The sequence below is a fragment of the Schistocerca nitens genome, chromosome 3, assembly GCF_023898315.1.
Source record: "Schistocerca nitens isolate TAMUIC-IGC-003100 chromosome 3, iqSchNite1.1, whole genome shotgun sequence".
NCBI lineage: Eukaryota > Metazoa > Arthropoda > Insecta > Orthoptera > Acrididae > Schistocerca > Schistocerca nitens.
Genome location: NC_064616.1, coordinates 776870467 through 776887336, shown reverse-complemented (window position 1 = coordinate 776887336; position 16870 = coordinate 776870467). Strand labels below are relative to the sequence as shown.

The following is a 16870-nucleotide window of genomic DNA, read 5'->3' as shown; positions in this document are numbered from 1 at the left end:
AAACTGATGGATATGGTTTCAGTTGAATAAGTGCTGTACACTTGTGGAAATTACTATATAAAGACATGTTACTGCAAGTACTTTTATTGAGATTCAGCACATTGCTAAATGACAGATATAATAAGAATGAGAAAAACAATAAATAATTGAGCTACATCATTTTCTAAAATATTAAGCACTAATGTGTTACACAGATAATGCTGGATACAGCAAAAACACATTGAATATCACCACACTTATTTGCTCATAACAAAGAATCAAAATCATTTCCTTTTTAAAGGAAATTTATAAATCTCATACAGAAAATTGCAGAAACCCCTTATTAACTGAGATTTCCTCGAAAGTTCAGGATAAATCATATCAAAAAGTCACATACAACTACTTTTACATAATGACAAATCTCTGAAAATGCCATGTAACAGTCTAAGTGGAAAAACAAATGCAATAAGAAATATGAGAAAACAGATGCCTTCAGAATATTATTTTCCTGATGAGTGTGTTCCCTTCATTTAAAAATTAATCTGCAATGGAACAGTATTAATAGAAAGTCAATTGACTATGGTACATTTCAATCACTAATTATGTTTGCCAACTTTAAAAAAAGGGGCTTACAATTTATTTCAATAATTTGCCATTCTCTTGTCTGTAAATTTAAAAAGGGTAAATATAAGTTTTAAATGGCTGATAATATTCGTTTGTAGTCTCCAAATTTTTAAGTTGGATATCTCTGTGTAAACCTTGTTTACCCATCTTTTTCAGTTTCTTTATTTCACACAAACTGTTTTGGAAAATTATTCAACAAGGTCCAAAATACACCTTTTCAAAATATATTATCAGTCTTGAAGAATGGTCAACAGCTCAAATAAGCTTATCTTTGTACGTGCAATGAAAATAGTTCAGCAAATGCCTTTGGCTTTAATGACTTCTCTGTGTCAGAGATACGAAGGATTTCTCAGTTAATAAGGTTTCCTGTTTCATTTTGTGTGTGTGTGTGTGTGTGTGTGTGTGTGTGTGTGTGTGTGTGTGTGTGTGTAATTTTTATGTATATATTTACACTCTATATGCTTTCCACACAAAAATACTTCACACATCATAGTTCATAAGAATCTGAACAAAAATTTATTTAAAAAAGAAGGAACAAAATAAGAAAGAAATTTTTACTGAAATAGATGCATCATAAGTTGGCTTATTTAAACAGTTAAATAGGATATTCATAAATTACTGACTGTGCATAAACTGTCATTACACATAAATATTAACATTAAACATTGTACACAACAGTCTCAAAATACTTTGATATTACGGATAAAATATTCTTTTTATATGCATCAAGCTGAATATTAAAAGACATACAAATTGTTCTTGTAATGGAAAACCATTTATTATGGTTTTTTATTTTGCCGAGAATATACGAAAAAATATAACTGCACAATAGCACATGAACAACAAATTCTAAAAGCTTCCATTCCATTAATGGTTTTCATTCTGGTTAATAAAATAAATGCTCTTCTTCAGCAATAAATTCTTTTGAAATTTCTACAAAAATAGGTTTGTATGATGATCTGTAGGAAAGCCAACAGCCTTCATGGCTTATAATGTAGTATTTTTATACAAAATCAACGATCAGTGTATTGAAAACATTATCAAAACTAAAAATTTACACTTAAAGCAAGCACATACAGCTATGCATTACCTAGCAGCTATGTATGTCTGATTACACACCCACCATACACATATTTTAAAATAAGAGGAGATAATATAAAATTTGTAACTAAAACTAGCTCATAGGTATTACAGGCACCATTATATTGAGGTAAAACGAAGATATTTACAACCAAAAACCAGAGCGTACTTTTCACAAGCATACTCTTACACAATTGCAGACAGAAGTATAGACAGGGAGAGAAGTGTCCACAGTGCATAACTGCTTTACTTTGTAGGAGAAGCAGGAGAATTATTATGAAATGAAGAATATGAACAGAAGAAGATGTGACAGTCAAACAAGAAGATTAAAGACTAATAAAGTCCTTTAGTGCACATACTTCTTCAAGAGATGTAATCTAAAAAATTACAAACTCTTTGCAAAAAAATATTAATTTCATACTATCATTCGTTACACAACTTGCAACATAAATGATATTCACATCCACATTAAAATAAATAAACAATTACTAATTGCATCACAAATGAAAGGCACTTTTAAGCTGCTCATTATTTGGGAGATAAGAAATCCAATCCTGTAGCAATGGAATGAACTCAGTGCTCATCTGGGGATGTGCCAATCCCCATTGCAGATTCATAGGCTAAACCGTGGAAATGAAAAAGACAGATCTCAACCTCAAGTTGTAGATCTTACATGTATTTCGGTAATAAAAATAAATTTTAATTCTTCTTCTTTCTCTTAAAGTAAGAGTCAGCATAATGACCACCCAAACCTTGAGAATGCTGACCAATGTAGTTACCCTCTGGACTTGGTTCTGGGGATGGCAAAAGCCTATTGTATTTTCTTTTCTGTCCAACAGGTGTTGAAAGCCCAGACGGTGGTGATGCTATCACTACTGGACTCCCTGGGTGAGACCACAGTCCTGACACAAAACCTGAAGTTGGGAAACTTCCAAACTGAGGGGCCGGTGCTGGAACAGCTGCAGCAGGGGCTAGGAATGTTCCTGGACCCCAACCATTCTGATATGGTGATTGCCTTAACTGATTAGGTTTTACTTCCAAGAAACCTACGGGTTTTGGAGCAGGAACTGAAACAGGGCTACCTATTATAGGCTGGCCAGGGCCAACAGGAGTACTTATTATAGATGGCCGTACACTTGGGATTGGACTGCTCAGTAATGTGCGCCCAGTCTGTGCAGAAGATACACTCATTGTTGGTGTAGGATGACTAGTAGGAACAGGGGCTACAGATATAGCCCAGCTTGGATCCTGTGCTAAATGGTTTTGAATATTTGGTACTCCCACAAATGGGAAAGGTCCTGGTGGAGGAACAACTGGAATCCCTGTTGTTCCATTACCTGTTTGTACTGCATTGGTCAGTGTTCCCAGAAGCTGATTGAGATTTTGTGCATTGCTTAATATTGTGTTAATGGTTTGCTGTAAATCACCCGGTACAGCTTCGGTAAAGCCTATCATGCTACCATTTTGCTTCATTGGTAGTTTCCCTGGTGTAACAAATTGAGTTTTCTCTGTATGCAAAGGAGCTTTCATTTCATAAATGCCTGTAGGATCCACTAACCCAACAGCAGGTTGTGGTTGTGCCTGTAATTGCCCTAAAAGACCATTCCATATGCTCATTTGGTCCATTTCTTCTAAGACTTGGTGTGGAGCTACCTCTGCTGGTGGTGGGCTCATTCCACTTGATGGATTGGGAAGAAGAGGTAACTGCTGGTAAGTAAAAACAATTAATTAAAAAACAAATATTCACTGAAGACAAACTGTGGCAAGATAAATGAGCACACCCACTGAGTGGCACCACATTAAGAAGACAAAACACACACATACATACAGTACAGGAAGTGTGGCAGAAAATCTGCTAAGGCACGAGATTCTAATTATGTCTAATTTACAGTTATACAGTGAAATACAAGAGAAATATCTTCTATAATGATCATTTTGCTCACAGGTACAGCAGAAGAAGAGAAGGCATATTCTAGAATGTAGTATTACTAGTTTCTGAGCATTAATGGTAAGAAAACTCGCACTGTGTGTTTTGTCTTCTTTGACACATGCTGTTATATCTTACCGCAATGAATACTACAAAATTACTTAATCAATACCATAGTAGTATGAAATTAAATGTGAGATATTAATGGCAGTACAAAGTGAATGTATGATGTGAAACGTATGTATTTATTAAGTTAATTTAGTCACCACTATTCTAAAGAAAAAAATACCAATGCTAAAACAGGAAGAGAGGAAGACATAATTATAATTATGTACTAATAATGTCGTATACTGAGCATAGATGTTGTGAGAATAGCAAAACTATGTTGTGTGTGAATAAAATATTTAACTTTTTATAATGGAAACAATTTAATTATATCACATGGGTGAACACTAACCATTAACTGGAATATAAGTCAGCCCATATATATTCCTAGGCTTTGATACCATTTAATCACAGATCACAGTATTTATAAAAATAAATACAGTATAACCCCACTTTTACACTCCCAGAAGTAAAATCTTCCCATTGCTTACATTTTTATTGCACCCATCAACAATGTTAATTTGCACCTGTTTTTGGGTTAAAATATTTATAATATTCCCATGGTATTCCCTTTATGAAACAATGTTCATGGAGAGAAAATGAATACAATTAACATAAAAGTATGGTAGCATGGTGTTGGCCTTAAGTAGTGTTTGCAAATGTCGTATGGTTAACTTTCTGGAGCTGTACATGCCCTACGCAGTAAATCTAAATCTAAAAAAAAGTCAGAATAATTCATGGTAGTATTAATTTGTCTCCTGCTGTTGCCAAGCTCTACTCAAATTGGTGGTGGTTAAGAGTAACTGTTTCAATGTAAGTCAGAAGAACGTGTGACTTCAGATGAACATTCACTTGTTTCTTGTCACTAGCAGCCTTAGCTTTCTATAGTGTTTACTGTATGAATAGCAGTATGCTGATATTATTCTAGCTATATTATTACAGTATTATTTTCACCCTGTGAGTATGATCATATAAGAGGTAATCCACTAACTACTCTTCATAACTAGTAATATAGTTTTGTTTATGTCTGTACACAAATGATAGTTGCCATCTGCTAGGTAACGTTGACAATGTTGGCTGCGTTGACAAAGCTGTCACTTCACATGGCAGTGAGTCAGTTTCAATTGGCAAAGCTACTTCTGTCAGCCAGTGTGCCAACAGTTAACTGTGTGTATCGTGTAATATTGTTCATAGCCTTGTGTAAGTTGTCAAAGTGTTATGTTGTTAAGTGTTTCTTTAAATTGGAAGCTTAGAGTTTTCTGTCACAGTTTTAAGATGGAAAATACTATGAAAAGAAACAGTGAAACACTTTCAATGGGAGAGAAAGTAAAAATTCTGGAAAATTTGAAGTTCATGTCATGGAACAGGCATTGCATTACCATGGAGTATAGAGATACCATGGAGTATAGGGATACCAGTGTCTATGATGAACACCATCATCAAAAGCAAAAGACTATTTTGTGCAAGTAACACTGGGCCAAATTCAGAAATGATGAAATGTCAGTTACTCTAAATAATGGAGCTGGAAGAAATTACAAAGAAATTGTTTCTGGTAGAAAGTGCTTCCAGCATCCCCACAAATGGTGTTATACTGCATGTAAGGCTGGTGAAGGTGGCCAATATGCTTTTAATTGTGGACTAATTCACACCTAACAGGGGAATCAGTAGGTTCAAGAAGTGGCATACCATGATGTAAAAAACTATATGTGACAAAGGAAACAATGCAAACATAAAAACCATCAGAAAATGGCAAAGTGTTACATTACAAGAAGAACTTATGAAGCAGTAGAGCATAAAGGAGATCTCCAACCTAGATGAAATTTGCCTTTAAAAGAGAAACTGCCCTGATGGGTAACACAGTAAAGTTCACCATACAGTAATGCAAGACACAAATGCTGACGGCTAAGTAAAAAATTAAACTGTTTGCGTCTGGCACATAAATAAAACACACTGCTTCAAACATGTAAAAACATTGCCCATTAACTATAGTGCCAATATCAAAATGTGATTAACACTGAAACTATTCAAGAAGCAACAGAATAGCCTCAATAAAGGAATGGAAACCTATAACAGTAAAATTCTTCTGTTTATGGATTGTTACCCACACATCCAGTAAGTATAAATTTATGCAATATGCAGTTGAAATTCCTACCATCAAACTGCACAAACAAATTGCCCTCAAATCTTATTACAGGCAAGTCATTGTGCAGAAGGCAGTTAAGTTTGATGGAAGTTGGGAAATGGGAAAGAACCAACCTGCTTTAAAGTGTCAATGTTATATGCTTTGCACTGTATTGACAAGGGATAGACAGAGGTTAAGGAGTCCACCACTGCTTTCAAAAGCAATGAAAGCAGGTTTCATTCAAGCAGACAAAGGAATTGGATCTGACGTACCAGATCTGAGTAATAATGATGACAATGAAACTCTGCTGCTCCACTGTGGGGAATGCTGCAGCTGGAGCACCCCATGCAGGATTTCCTACATGCTGACAACAATGTTGTCACTGTTGAAAGCATATCTTTTGAGGATCTAATTGATTTTCATATACATGAAAACAATTATAATGCATGAAGTGATGGTGGTGGTGGTGGTGGTGGTGGTGGTGGTCCTTCTGTTGCAGAGATTATGTAAGACATTTATGTAAGACCCTTGCTCAAATTCTTGAAAACATATCCTCCCCTCAGACTGATCTGTAGTGTAGTCTGACATCTAGGTTAAGTTTGAAAGTTAAAATTTGTTCGAGAGTTGGAGAAAATAACTAATGGAATGTGAGAGGTTGCGATGACAGACTAATATATAGTGTAGCTCAATCTGTATGTTCACAAACAATGTTTAATGTAATTTGCAATATTTCACGCACTTTTCCTTATAAAATCTAAAACAGCTACAGGAGTTCGGGGTTCTAAGTTGAGCATTTTAAGTTCAGCCATCATGTCACTTTTCCAACACTTCATCCAGACAAACTTTACTAAAAATAGTGCATTTGGAGTGATCTTGACTGCAATGGAACAATTAAATTGCCCATCTTTATGATATGAAAGTATAAACACAAGAACCATCAGATATGGCACCTTAGTTTTCAGACACTTAAATCAACATGGCAGCGGCTTGATATGCTACTATCTGCCTCTCTCCAAAACATATCAATTTTGTGTGATCTGTTGAGCTGAAGTGTTGGTATAGGGAAATGTCCTGTCGGTGGTTAAACTTAGGACCAGATTCATAAAAACCTTTATTAAATAACAGACATGTCTGAAATGAGTATTTTGATTTATATTATGTACATGTATCATACATAAATTGTTGGGGGGAATGGGGGTGCTACTGTGTGTAATTTTTGCCACTTAAAAAGTAAATTTCCACATTTTACATTTTCCCACTTTTACATTTTTTTAAAGTCCTTTGGAAAAGTGTAAAAGTGGAGTCTCACTGTATTTACAATATTTTTTGAAAACTTCAAGTTAACAACTCGGTCTGTTGCCAGTATATACCACCATAGTACAGTATTTGAGCCCATCTTGAATTTATAAGAAGAATATAACATAATTACAGTTCATTTTCATATGTTTGTTCATGCAGAAGCTTCCTTTAGATGAAGCACTGCTTTAAAGTGTCTCTAATATTTTGTTGTAATTTGTTTGGTGCCTTTCATTTATAGTATTCAACATGCTGTTCTATTCTATTGTTATTGGTATCAGATTTCCAAACATAAATTTAATATCTTGGGAAATATGCAATAAATCATATTCTTGCACAAGACATGAATTATATTTACTTCATGATATTTTCAGTACCATTATACAGAAAATTTGTTTTAAAGTATATTGCATCTTAAACAGCCACTTATTTAATATGTAATAGCATTCTTCTCTTATGAAGCTGAAGTATTTTCATATGAGGAAGACCACCACCACCACCACCACCACCACCACCACCATCATCATCATCGTCGTCGTCGTCGTCGTCGTCGTCGTCGTCGTCGTCGTCATCATCGTCGTCATCATCATCGTCATCATCATCATCGTCGTCGTCCTCAATTGCTTGCTTTCAAACTGAATGTATCTTCATCTCTTGCATCTTGCAACATATGGGTTTTCAACACTGACCAATTATACTGTGAGCCCTCACTGTTAAGTTTCATGCTATGCAAGACACTCCCCCTCCCATATTTTCTCCATTTTTATTCATCTTCAATAATAGTTCTGTTCTGAGTGTTCAAAATCTGCTTTTTTTGTGTCTTGTTTTTGCCATCAATCCTATTACATTCACACATAAAGCCCATTAAGAAGTTTGCAGTAATGGACCCAGGCAGCCATGTTATGATCTGCTTGTATGTATGTTTAGACCTGTCCAAACATACATTCCAGTTAAATAGTAGAACTTCTAACATCAGTTCTGATATAGCTGTATGTCAGTATAGTTACTGATCAATCATCAGTAATAACTGTTTCAGCCGAGGCAAAAACTGGTGAAAAATTTTGTAGTGCAGTTTCCTTCATCTGCTGAGTGTACCAGTGGTTTGAAGAAATTCCCCTGGTACTTAGAGACACTTGACCATATTCAGATACTTTAGTGTTTCAGGACGGTAACTTGAGTTTCATTTTCAATGGTGCTGCTTACTCAGGATGACCTGGTGCAATATCACTGCTGTACAGCAACTAGTCCAGGAAGCTCAGTGTGTGTTGTACCATAAGATACAGAAAGTGCCTTATCTGTCTGTCTGAACAGTACTTTTACATGCAAAAACTAACTTCATTATGGCAATGTTCCAACCAAGACAGAGAACAAACTGTGTGTGAAAAATAGCATGCACACCAGAAAGATAGTCTAAAAATGCCTGTCTATCAAAAACGAAACATTTCTTGGTTTCACAGCAAGGGGTGCTGAAATGTTCAGTTCTCAAAGAAACAATAAAAAGAGCTAGAAGTGATATATGAAAGTTGCAAAGAAACTCAGAACAGTCCGGCCAAGATTGAAACGTGAGAACGCTCCAGCACAAATTTTGCTCACTATTTAACTATAGAAGGTTAACAGTTCTTCAATATCCCCCCCCCCCCTTTAGTCCTTAGCTCAAAGATGTTTTGTTCACATTTGCAGAGACCTGGCAGAAAGGATAGCACTTCTTTATGTATAATTTGCAAGAAGCATGGGATGAATAATGTGCCCAACTACCAATGGGCATTCACATGAAACAATTTCACAAGGAGTTTGAGAAAATGGTGATATATTGATAGCAGAGAACTATTTTGAAAATGTAAAATATACGTAATTACCTTGTAAAACACTCCTGTACACTTGACATACTGTACCTGAATGTTTAAATTTGTGTGTACCCTGGTTTGAACAGTTACGTGTAATTTTTTTTAACCAGCATGGTATTTAATTTTATTTTCTCTTTGACTTGCTGATATTGTGTTGCTTTGGAAATGTAAAATATGAGATAAAAACTGTGGCATGAGGACAAGAAATTACTCATCGAACAGCGGTACTCTTGAAGTACAAATATTCACATAAATGAGGTGTTGAACACTGTAATTCAACATTTGAATTTACACTTTGCATCAGATGTCACAACACCACTGTTATCTCCCTCAGCCCTCCAGGCTGAATGGCATCCCAGTGTAGAGAGTGAGCGTATATGTGGATTCCGACTGACAAAGAATACAGACCTGAAAACTGAGCTGTTGTTGAACAGCTTTATTATCCTATCCACTTGCCAGTGCTGCTTTTATGCACTGAGAAAAATTTTATTTCTGTTTCCATAATCAATGTCCATCAATTCATTTTCTCTTCTTCCATTACATGCTGTGCCAACTTTTCATCCCTCCAACAATACCATACGAGCTCTCCAACAATACCATATGAGCTTTTTTTTCAGTTATTCCATGGAACTTAAGATAAGTTTCTCTGCTCTATCATTCATACTTGATGATATTTTAGTATGGCCTTACTGCTCAATGTTTTCCATAATGTGTTACTTTCACCAATATATGCGGTAGGTCTCCCCATTTCTGTTCGCTGCACTTTTATATCCACAGCTTGTGGTGTAGCGGTTAGCATTGCTGCCTCTAGATCTTGGGGTCTGGGGCTGATTTCTGGCAGCACACAGATTTTCTTCATTTGGGGGCTGGGTTCTGTGTTGTCCTATTAATTTCATCTCACCTTCATTGACAAGCAAATCGCTGAAATTGCATCAGATACAAAGACTTGCACCAAATGGTTGAACAACAACAGACGGGTTCTCCCAGCCAATAATGCCATATGATCATTTCAGTTTTTCTGCATATACATTACTCTCTCATTTGAAATTTCTTCTTGTTTCCAACACTTTTCACCTTCACTCCCTTAACTTTCACCACTTATTCTATCTTCTCACAGCCTACTATTATCTAATTTTAACATTAAATCTTTCACTTTTTCTGTCACCATCTATACCAACTAGACAAAATATTTTCATCTTATTAATATAATTGGGAGGTTCCTTTACAGCAGTATCTGAAAGAGAGAGTGTAAATGGTACGAAGTATTGTGTTTTTTATAGGTTAAAGCAGCTCTTTGCCACATTCCTCTTGAAACATGCATAATGCCTCATCCTGATGTAAGAAATATTGAAAACTATCAAAACACTGATACATGACAAAGATTCCATCTAGTATTGGGAAGATGATGGGAAACTGTTAATGAAAAAGATACTGGTGAAAGATTTTATTTTACTTTATTTACTTTTTTACACTGAACCATAGAATAGCACATGAAATAATGTGAGACTACTTGTTTCCATGAAGAGTGTTATGTATGATCTTAAATGACTACCATAGCATGCATTAAAAAGAAGACCAAAAAATAAATATTGCACTTCTTTTGAATTTGTGGAAGTGCAACAGTAAGATAGTCGAAGCACAAGAACCTCCCTTAAATTTCACATCCCTGACTTTTTTGCCAAAAGTTTGTAAGACTTTGGTTATATGGTAATGAAAGCTTGTTCTTTTTTTCAAGCAAGTCCCTGTTAAAGTCTTAGAATGCAATATTAGCCTAAGTTATTTCATAAGACCATACATGCCTTCAATGGAGGAACATGATAGGAAACTACATGCTACATGCAATTTCTTTTTGTACTATTGCACAGTGGTGCCATTCTTGCCAGCAGGTTGTATCTCAAGAAACATTAGTTCTTAATTTCCTACTGTTTCTCATGAAACATTAATTGACCCACATTAATTTGGATTAACAGTTAAGTAATATCATTTAAGTGGAATGATTTGGACTATAACATTTTAATCTTTTCCAAAACCTACAAAATTGCTGAACAATCTTCAATTTGGCAATACCCAAAATAAATATGCCAGCTGCTTTAGGAGGAGTCTAGGTTTGCGAATTTTCAGAAACAATTTCACAGTTTCCAATTTAACAAAAAAAAAAAAAAAGTCAGAAATATTTTCATGTTATTTACATGGCAGAAATAACAGTAACAATGTATTCATAAGTAAGCATAACTGCAATGGAAAAACTCCAGCAACAAGTCCAGTGTACTAGACACACTACCATTACTCCAGAGCATAGGTGTAATTAGATTGAGGATAAGAGACATCACAGTGGTTAAGGCACTAAACTCAGATTTGAGAGGAGCGAAGTATAAATCCCTGACTGATCATCCTGATTCAAATATTAAGTAGCTTCTCTAAATCAGTTTTGGTGAACACGGATATGGTTCCTTTGGAAGATTCACAATCAACTTCCTGCCTATCCTTGCCAAATCCAAGTATGTGTTCAGTCTCTAATGACCTTGCAATCAACAGATGGTTAAACCCCAATCTCCCTTGCTTTACAAGTTGTTGGTGTTGTGGTATTCATTCCAAAGGCTGGTTTGATGCAGCTTTCCATACTATCCTGTGCAAGCCTCTTCACTTCCGAATAACTACTGCAACCTATATCAATTTGGATCTGTAATCATCACTGTGTCTCTCTACAATTGTTCCCCTACGCATCCTCCCCCCTCACCACAGTAACAAACTGATCATTCCTAGATGCCTCAGAATGTGTCCTCTCACTTACCCCTTCTTTTAGTCAAGTTGCACCATAAATTTCTTTTCTCCACAATTCAGTTCAGTACTTCCTCAATAGTTGTTCAATCTACCCATCTAATATTCAGCATTCTTCTGTAGTGCCACATTTCAAAAGCTTCTATTCTCTTCTTCTCTGAACTGCTTGTCATCCATGTTTAACTTCTGTATAATGCTTCACTGCAGACAAATACCTTCAGTAAATATTTCTAACATGTACATTTATATTTGATGTTAAATGTTTCCCCTGCTATAGCCGGTACTTTATATCTTCTCTACTTTGGCCGGAGGGGGGAGGTCAGGCTTAAACCACTGCCCAGAAGGGCAACACTCTCTTCTTCGAAGTGACCTCACAGAATAATATGAAGCAAGAAGCAACATAGATAGAAATCCCAAGGAGCCTCATTCATAGAGCAGCTTGCAGAGATTATTCCTCCACACAGTTGATTAGGTATTATACACTGTTTGTTTCATCGGGCCATAAATGAACATTTTGAGAGAGTATGAAATGTTCATCTGGAATCCACCCAAAAAGTCAAAGTAGGTAATGAATATCATCATCATTAGATGATATTATGAATTATTAGAGGAGAAGTTATAAAGAAATAAATTATGTAAATGGAATAATTAAATCACCTGAACCAGATTGGTTCTCTTAACTTCACTCGTTTGAATTTATAGTGAAGAGCTTCACTGAGACACCAATATATGAAAACTTCCAAGTAAGAAATACCTTTAACTTCTCTGGTTTGTTGATGCATATATGTATAGAATGTTAAAGATGGTCTCTGAACAAAAACACTCATGGCTTGTAAGAAGGACTGATTGTGTGAAATGATGGATCAGAATAGCTTCACAGCCATTTACAATATAAATACAGAATAAGAACTAAGTTTCTGAAGGGATAATACTTCATATTGCACTAACATAAAGGGTGTGACAAAAAAGTATTGTCAAACTTTCAGGGACCATTCCTGACATGCAGAGGAAGGAAGTGTTATACATTGGTCTGGCAGAGCCGAAGTTTTGACAACTCCTTAACACATTACTGTTCAGATACACACAGGAGAAAATATATCAGCACAATATGAAACACTTTACTGAATGAAATGTCCAAAAGGCACTTTGTTAGCAAGGACACATGCATCAACCTGCCACTCCATTGAATCCCTGATGTGCTGATGTATCCCTGGAGAATTGCATGTTGTTGCATAATGTTCCACTGTATGGGCACGTAAGTATGTAAATCTTATGCCGGGATTCGGTACAAAGAGCTGTCAAGTGCCTCCACATATAAATTTTTAGTGGATTTTAGGTTCAGAGTGCATGAAGGCCAAGGAATTAATTGGAGCACCTCCATCTATTCATTCACCATGGAATCTGTTATTTAGAAGCCTACAAACATTAACATGGTAATGAGGAGAAGCCCCACTGTCCATTAATTACATGTTTTAGTTCATGCTTAAAGGCAAATGTTCTAACAGAACAGATAAAGTTTTCTCTAAGAAAGCATGGTAAGTTTCTCATTGAGCCTGGATACAATAACATATGGTGCTAATAGTCACCAACATTGCTGGCCATAACACTGACACAAAATCTTTGTTGATGGCACGAGTGCTCAATTTTCTGAAGATCCTCAACAGCTTCTTGTGCTGACTGTAAAAATTGACAATCTGTGAACACCGCAATTGCACCAAAGTGAGGACTGATGCATTGTTGAATGAACCATTCACAGAAGTATACCTGTGCAAGAAAACCTGCTGCTGACAATGCCTGCACATGCTGCATATGGCACACATACAGCAGGTCCTCACGTAGCATTATCCAGACAGTCATGTGGTTGACATTACTTGTTGCAGCTGATTATCTTACAATGACACTAGGGTTGTCATCAACTGCACGAAGAAGTTTGTTCCTCTATTGTGGTGTCCTCATACTTCTAGTACTCCCCCAATCATATGTAGTGGCCTTAAATGTTATATGCTACATAAGACAAAAAGCAATTGCTTAGATGTCATCCTGTTGGGGAATCATTGTTCTGGAAATCTCTTCCATCCAAACACTGAGTGCCATGGCAATTATCATCTGTTAATCTGTACAGAAGCTGGAAAATTTTATGAACTACTTTTTCTGAAATAATGGACAAGTTGCCTAAGGTACACAAGATAGCAAATGCTCCACACAGCTTTCAGGGTAATATGTACCTATTTAGAAGATTTTACTGTGTTCTCCACAGAGAGAGAAAGGGAACTACATCACATGCTTCGACTGCTCTCTCCTGTCAATTTGCTATGTGATCCACATCAGAATTTCATTTACACTTCTAATGGCATTCGGAAACTCAAAAAACAAGAAACAGTGACATCTACTGTGTTCTGTATATATAAAAAAATGACTGATTCCTTATAGTAACCTGTAATGAACATTGCAAAAAGACAGCTGTCATCAAAAGGGAACTAACTTGAAAATCCCTGTCAAGTGGGCAGCTCAAGCGCCAAGACACATAAGACAGATGTAGCCAATTGAATGATACTATTCGGTAGCCGTGGCACATTGCATAATCCAGATTCCTACAGCTCAGCTCCCTGTGGCTCAACTACTTTGGTACATTGTAATTAAATTGCATCGCCCTCCTCAAAACAGTAAAAACCAGCAGCATAGAATCTAGTTTGTAACAAAAACTAACAGAAAATGCAATATAGCTAGCTCTTTTTTTTCAGTTGGATGACAGGATAGAAGACTGATAAGGTTCAAATGGCTCTGAGCACTATGGGACTTAACTTCTGAGGTCATCAGTCCCCTAGGACTTAGAACTACTTACACCTAACTAACCTAAGTACATTACACACATTCAAGCCAGAGGCAGTATTCGAACCTGCGACCGTAGCGGTCGCGCGGTTCCAGACTGTAGCGCCTAGAATTGTTCGGCCACCCCGGCCGGCAACTGATAAGGATCTTAAGTGTTATATTAACAGCAAACTTGTAATGAAATTAAAACTTAAAAATTTTATATTACTTATAATTTCTCTGCTCACATTTAAAACACATGAAATATCATCATTTCGGGAAACATTTGCAGCAGACTTAATCTTTCCCAAAATTTCTCTGTCAAAGCTATTATCTTACCTTTTGCGGTTGTCCAGGCTTTAGATAACCATTTTTTGGCAGCTGTGGGGTGCCAGGGGCAAACTGTGGTGCATAATGTGCGATAGGAGGAGGTACAATAGGTATTGCTGAAGCACTACCTGAGGGAGGGGGAGGTGGTGGAGGAGGGGGAGGGGGTGGTGGTGGGGGCCCACGCTTTATTAAGTTTTGTAATGTAGCAAGCATTTGTGGGTTTCCAAGAAGTGAAGGCTGACTGCTGCCCATCTGTGCCTGCATCTGAGCTGCTAGCAGAATAACAAGAGCTGCATGTGCATTTTCCGGTGCTGGGGATTGAGCACCACTCTGTGCTGCCTTCCCTTTGCTTGTCGTATTTCCTCCTGCCGGCTTTTTGCCAGCCTCACTGCCATTTTGGAGAGCCTGAATCTGTGTCCATATTATGTTCTGCAGCGACTGTGCAACTGCAACATAACCACGAACAGCAATTAAAAAATTAAACTCTATTTCTCTAAAAGTTGCAGTTTTGGATGGCACTAGCACAAATTACAACTGTACAATAAACTATGATGTAAGAAAGTTGCCACAAATACTGAACAATAAACACTGAGTTTAAAGATTTTCTAGATTTTACAGAATATTTGCAGTATCTTCATTTAAAGCTCAACTGATAAAAGCAATATAGCCCACTTAAGAGTATTACAGCTAAGATCAAAGAAATTAATAAGAAGACCAATGTAAATTATACTCTGCCATACTCCTGTAACAATATATTATCACCATAGCCCTTTTTCTTTGACAACAAACACAAATAACTGGATTTGAAAGCAGAGGTTGTGTTATACAAACAGCTAAGCACACAGCTAGCATCATGACACAGTAAAAACTACAGTGATTTAACTGCAGATTCATTTCACCATAGCATCATGATCAAAGCATATTTACCCAGTTACAATTAGGAAAGAGTCTCAAGGTCCTAACCTTACCAGTATAAATAAAATGAATTACCTTCAGCACAAAAAATAGTGTTCTCCTATCTGCATGCTACCATTGAACAGTAATTAATAGTGAATTAAATCAAAAAACAGATTGTACTGTAGAGTTAGGCAGTGAAGAAATCTGAAAATTCTTGATTAACAGCAAATCAGTATTTCAGCACACCAAGAGCCACACACTATACAGTAACATCACCAATGGAACTTCCGTTTTTTATAATTATTTAGATTTTACAGTCATGAGTTATACACTGTTGCCATCTGAAATTTATCTGAAAAGTCATGCATTATTATTATTATTATTATTATTATTATTATTATTATTATTATTTTATTAGCCCCAATCCAAAAAATTGGTTAATACAATAATTTATTTAGAAAGCTTTCTGGTCTCATTGCACGTGGTCTTATTTCAGAACTGATTTGAAACTTCTGAGTGTACTTACACACAGGGTTTTGTTTCGCCAAGTTCTGCAGCTGTTGAAATACTGCTGGAGCTGGTGGGTCTGGTAATAACCCAGTAGCCTTGCCTCTGTTTACCTGAAAAAAGGCAGAATGTATTTCATACTAAATTATGTCATCAATAATGTGCCTTACATATGCGTAAATATCTTGGACAAAAAATTAGATGACTAAACAGTTGCATGGAAGATCACTTTATTACTGCCCGTATGTATTTACACTTTACTCACTGGAAGTACAGCAAGACTAAAAGGTCATCCAAAGTCTTAACTATCATAATAAAGCATTGTGATGGTTGTTACATATGACAGCCTGGTATTATCTATAGAGTACTGTTCTTTGTTCACAAATTCTTGTTATATCCCACTGACTACAATGATGATCCATAATGAAACTGACTATTACTTGAGGTTTTGTTTTAGGTTGCTGTAAGGAGAAAATAATGACATTCCCACGTGTATATATTTTTCTGGAGTATATAACAAAGTTTCATGTTCTAGTTATATAATTGATTTTGCTAACTGAACATGATGTAACA

The 16870-nt window shown here is 36.2% G+C and overlaps 1 protein-coding gene across 2 annotated transcripts in view; it reads right to left on the bottom strand.

Moving 5' to 3' along the window:
- Positions 1-980: 980 nt before the first annotated feature.
- The window catches only part of LOC126248782 (ribonucleoprotein PTB-binding 1-like), a 367220-nt gene continuing 351330 nt past the window's right edge, over positions 981-16870 (bottom strand). Inside the window, exons 5-7 of one of the 2 annotated variants that reach the window (XM_049950156.1) lie at positions 16317-16410; positions 14903-15339; positions 981-3390 (exon numbers count right to left, since the gene is read on the bottom strand). In XM_049950156.1, coding sequence (XP_049806113.1) covers positions 2383-3390; positions 14903-15339; positions 16317-16410 — 1539 coding nt within the window. In that variant the 3' untranslated portion in view covers positions 981-2382. The remainder of the gene's footprint in view (positions 3391-14902; positions 15340-16316; positions 16411-16870) is intronic. The other variant, XM_049950157.1, reaches the window with a different exon arrangement.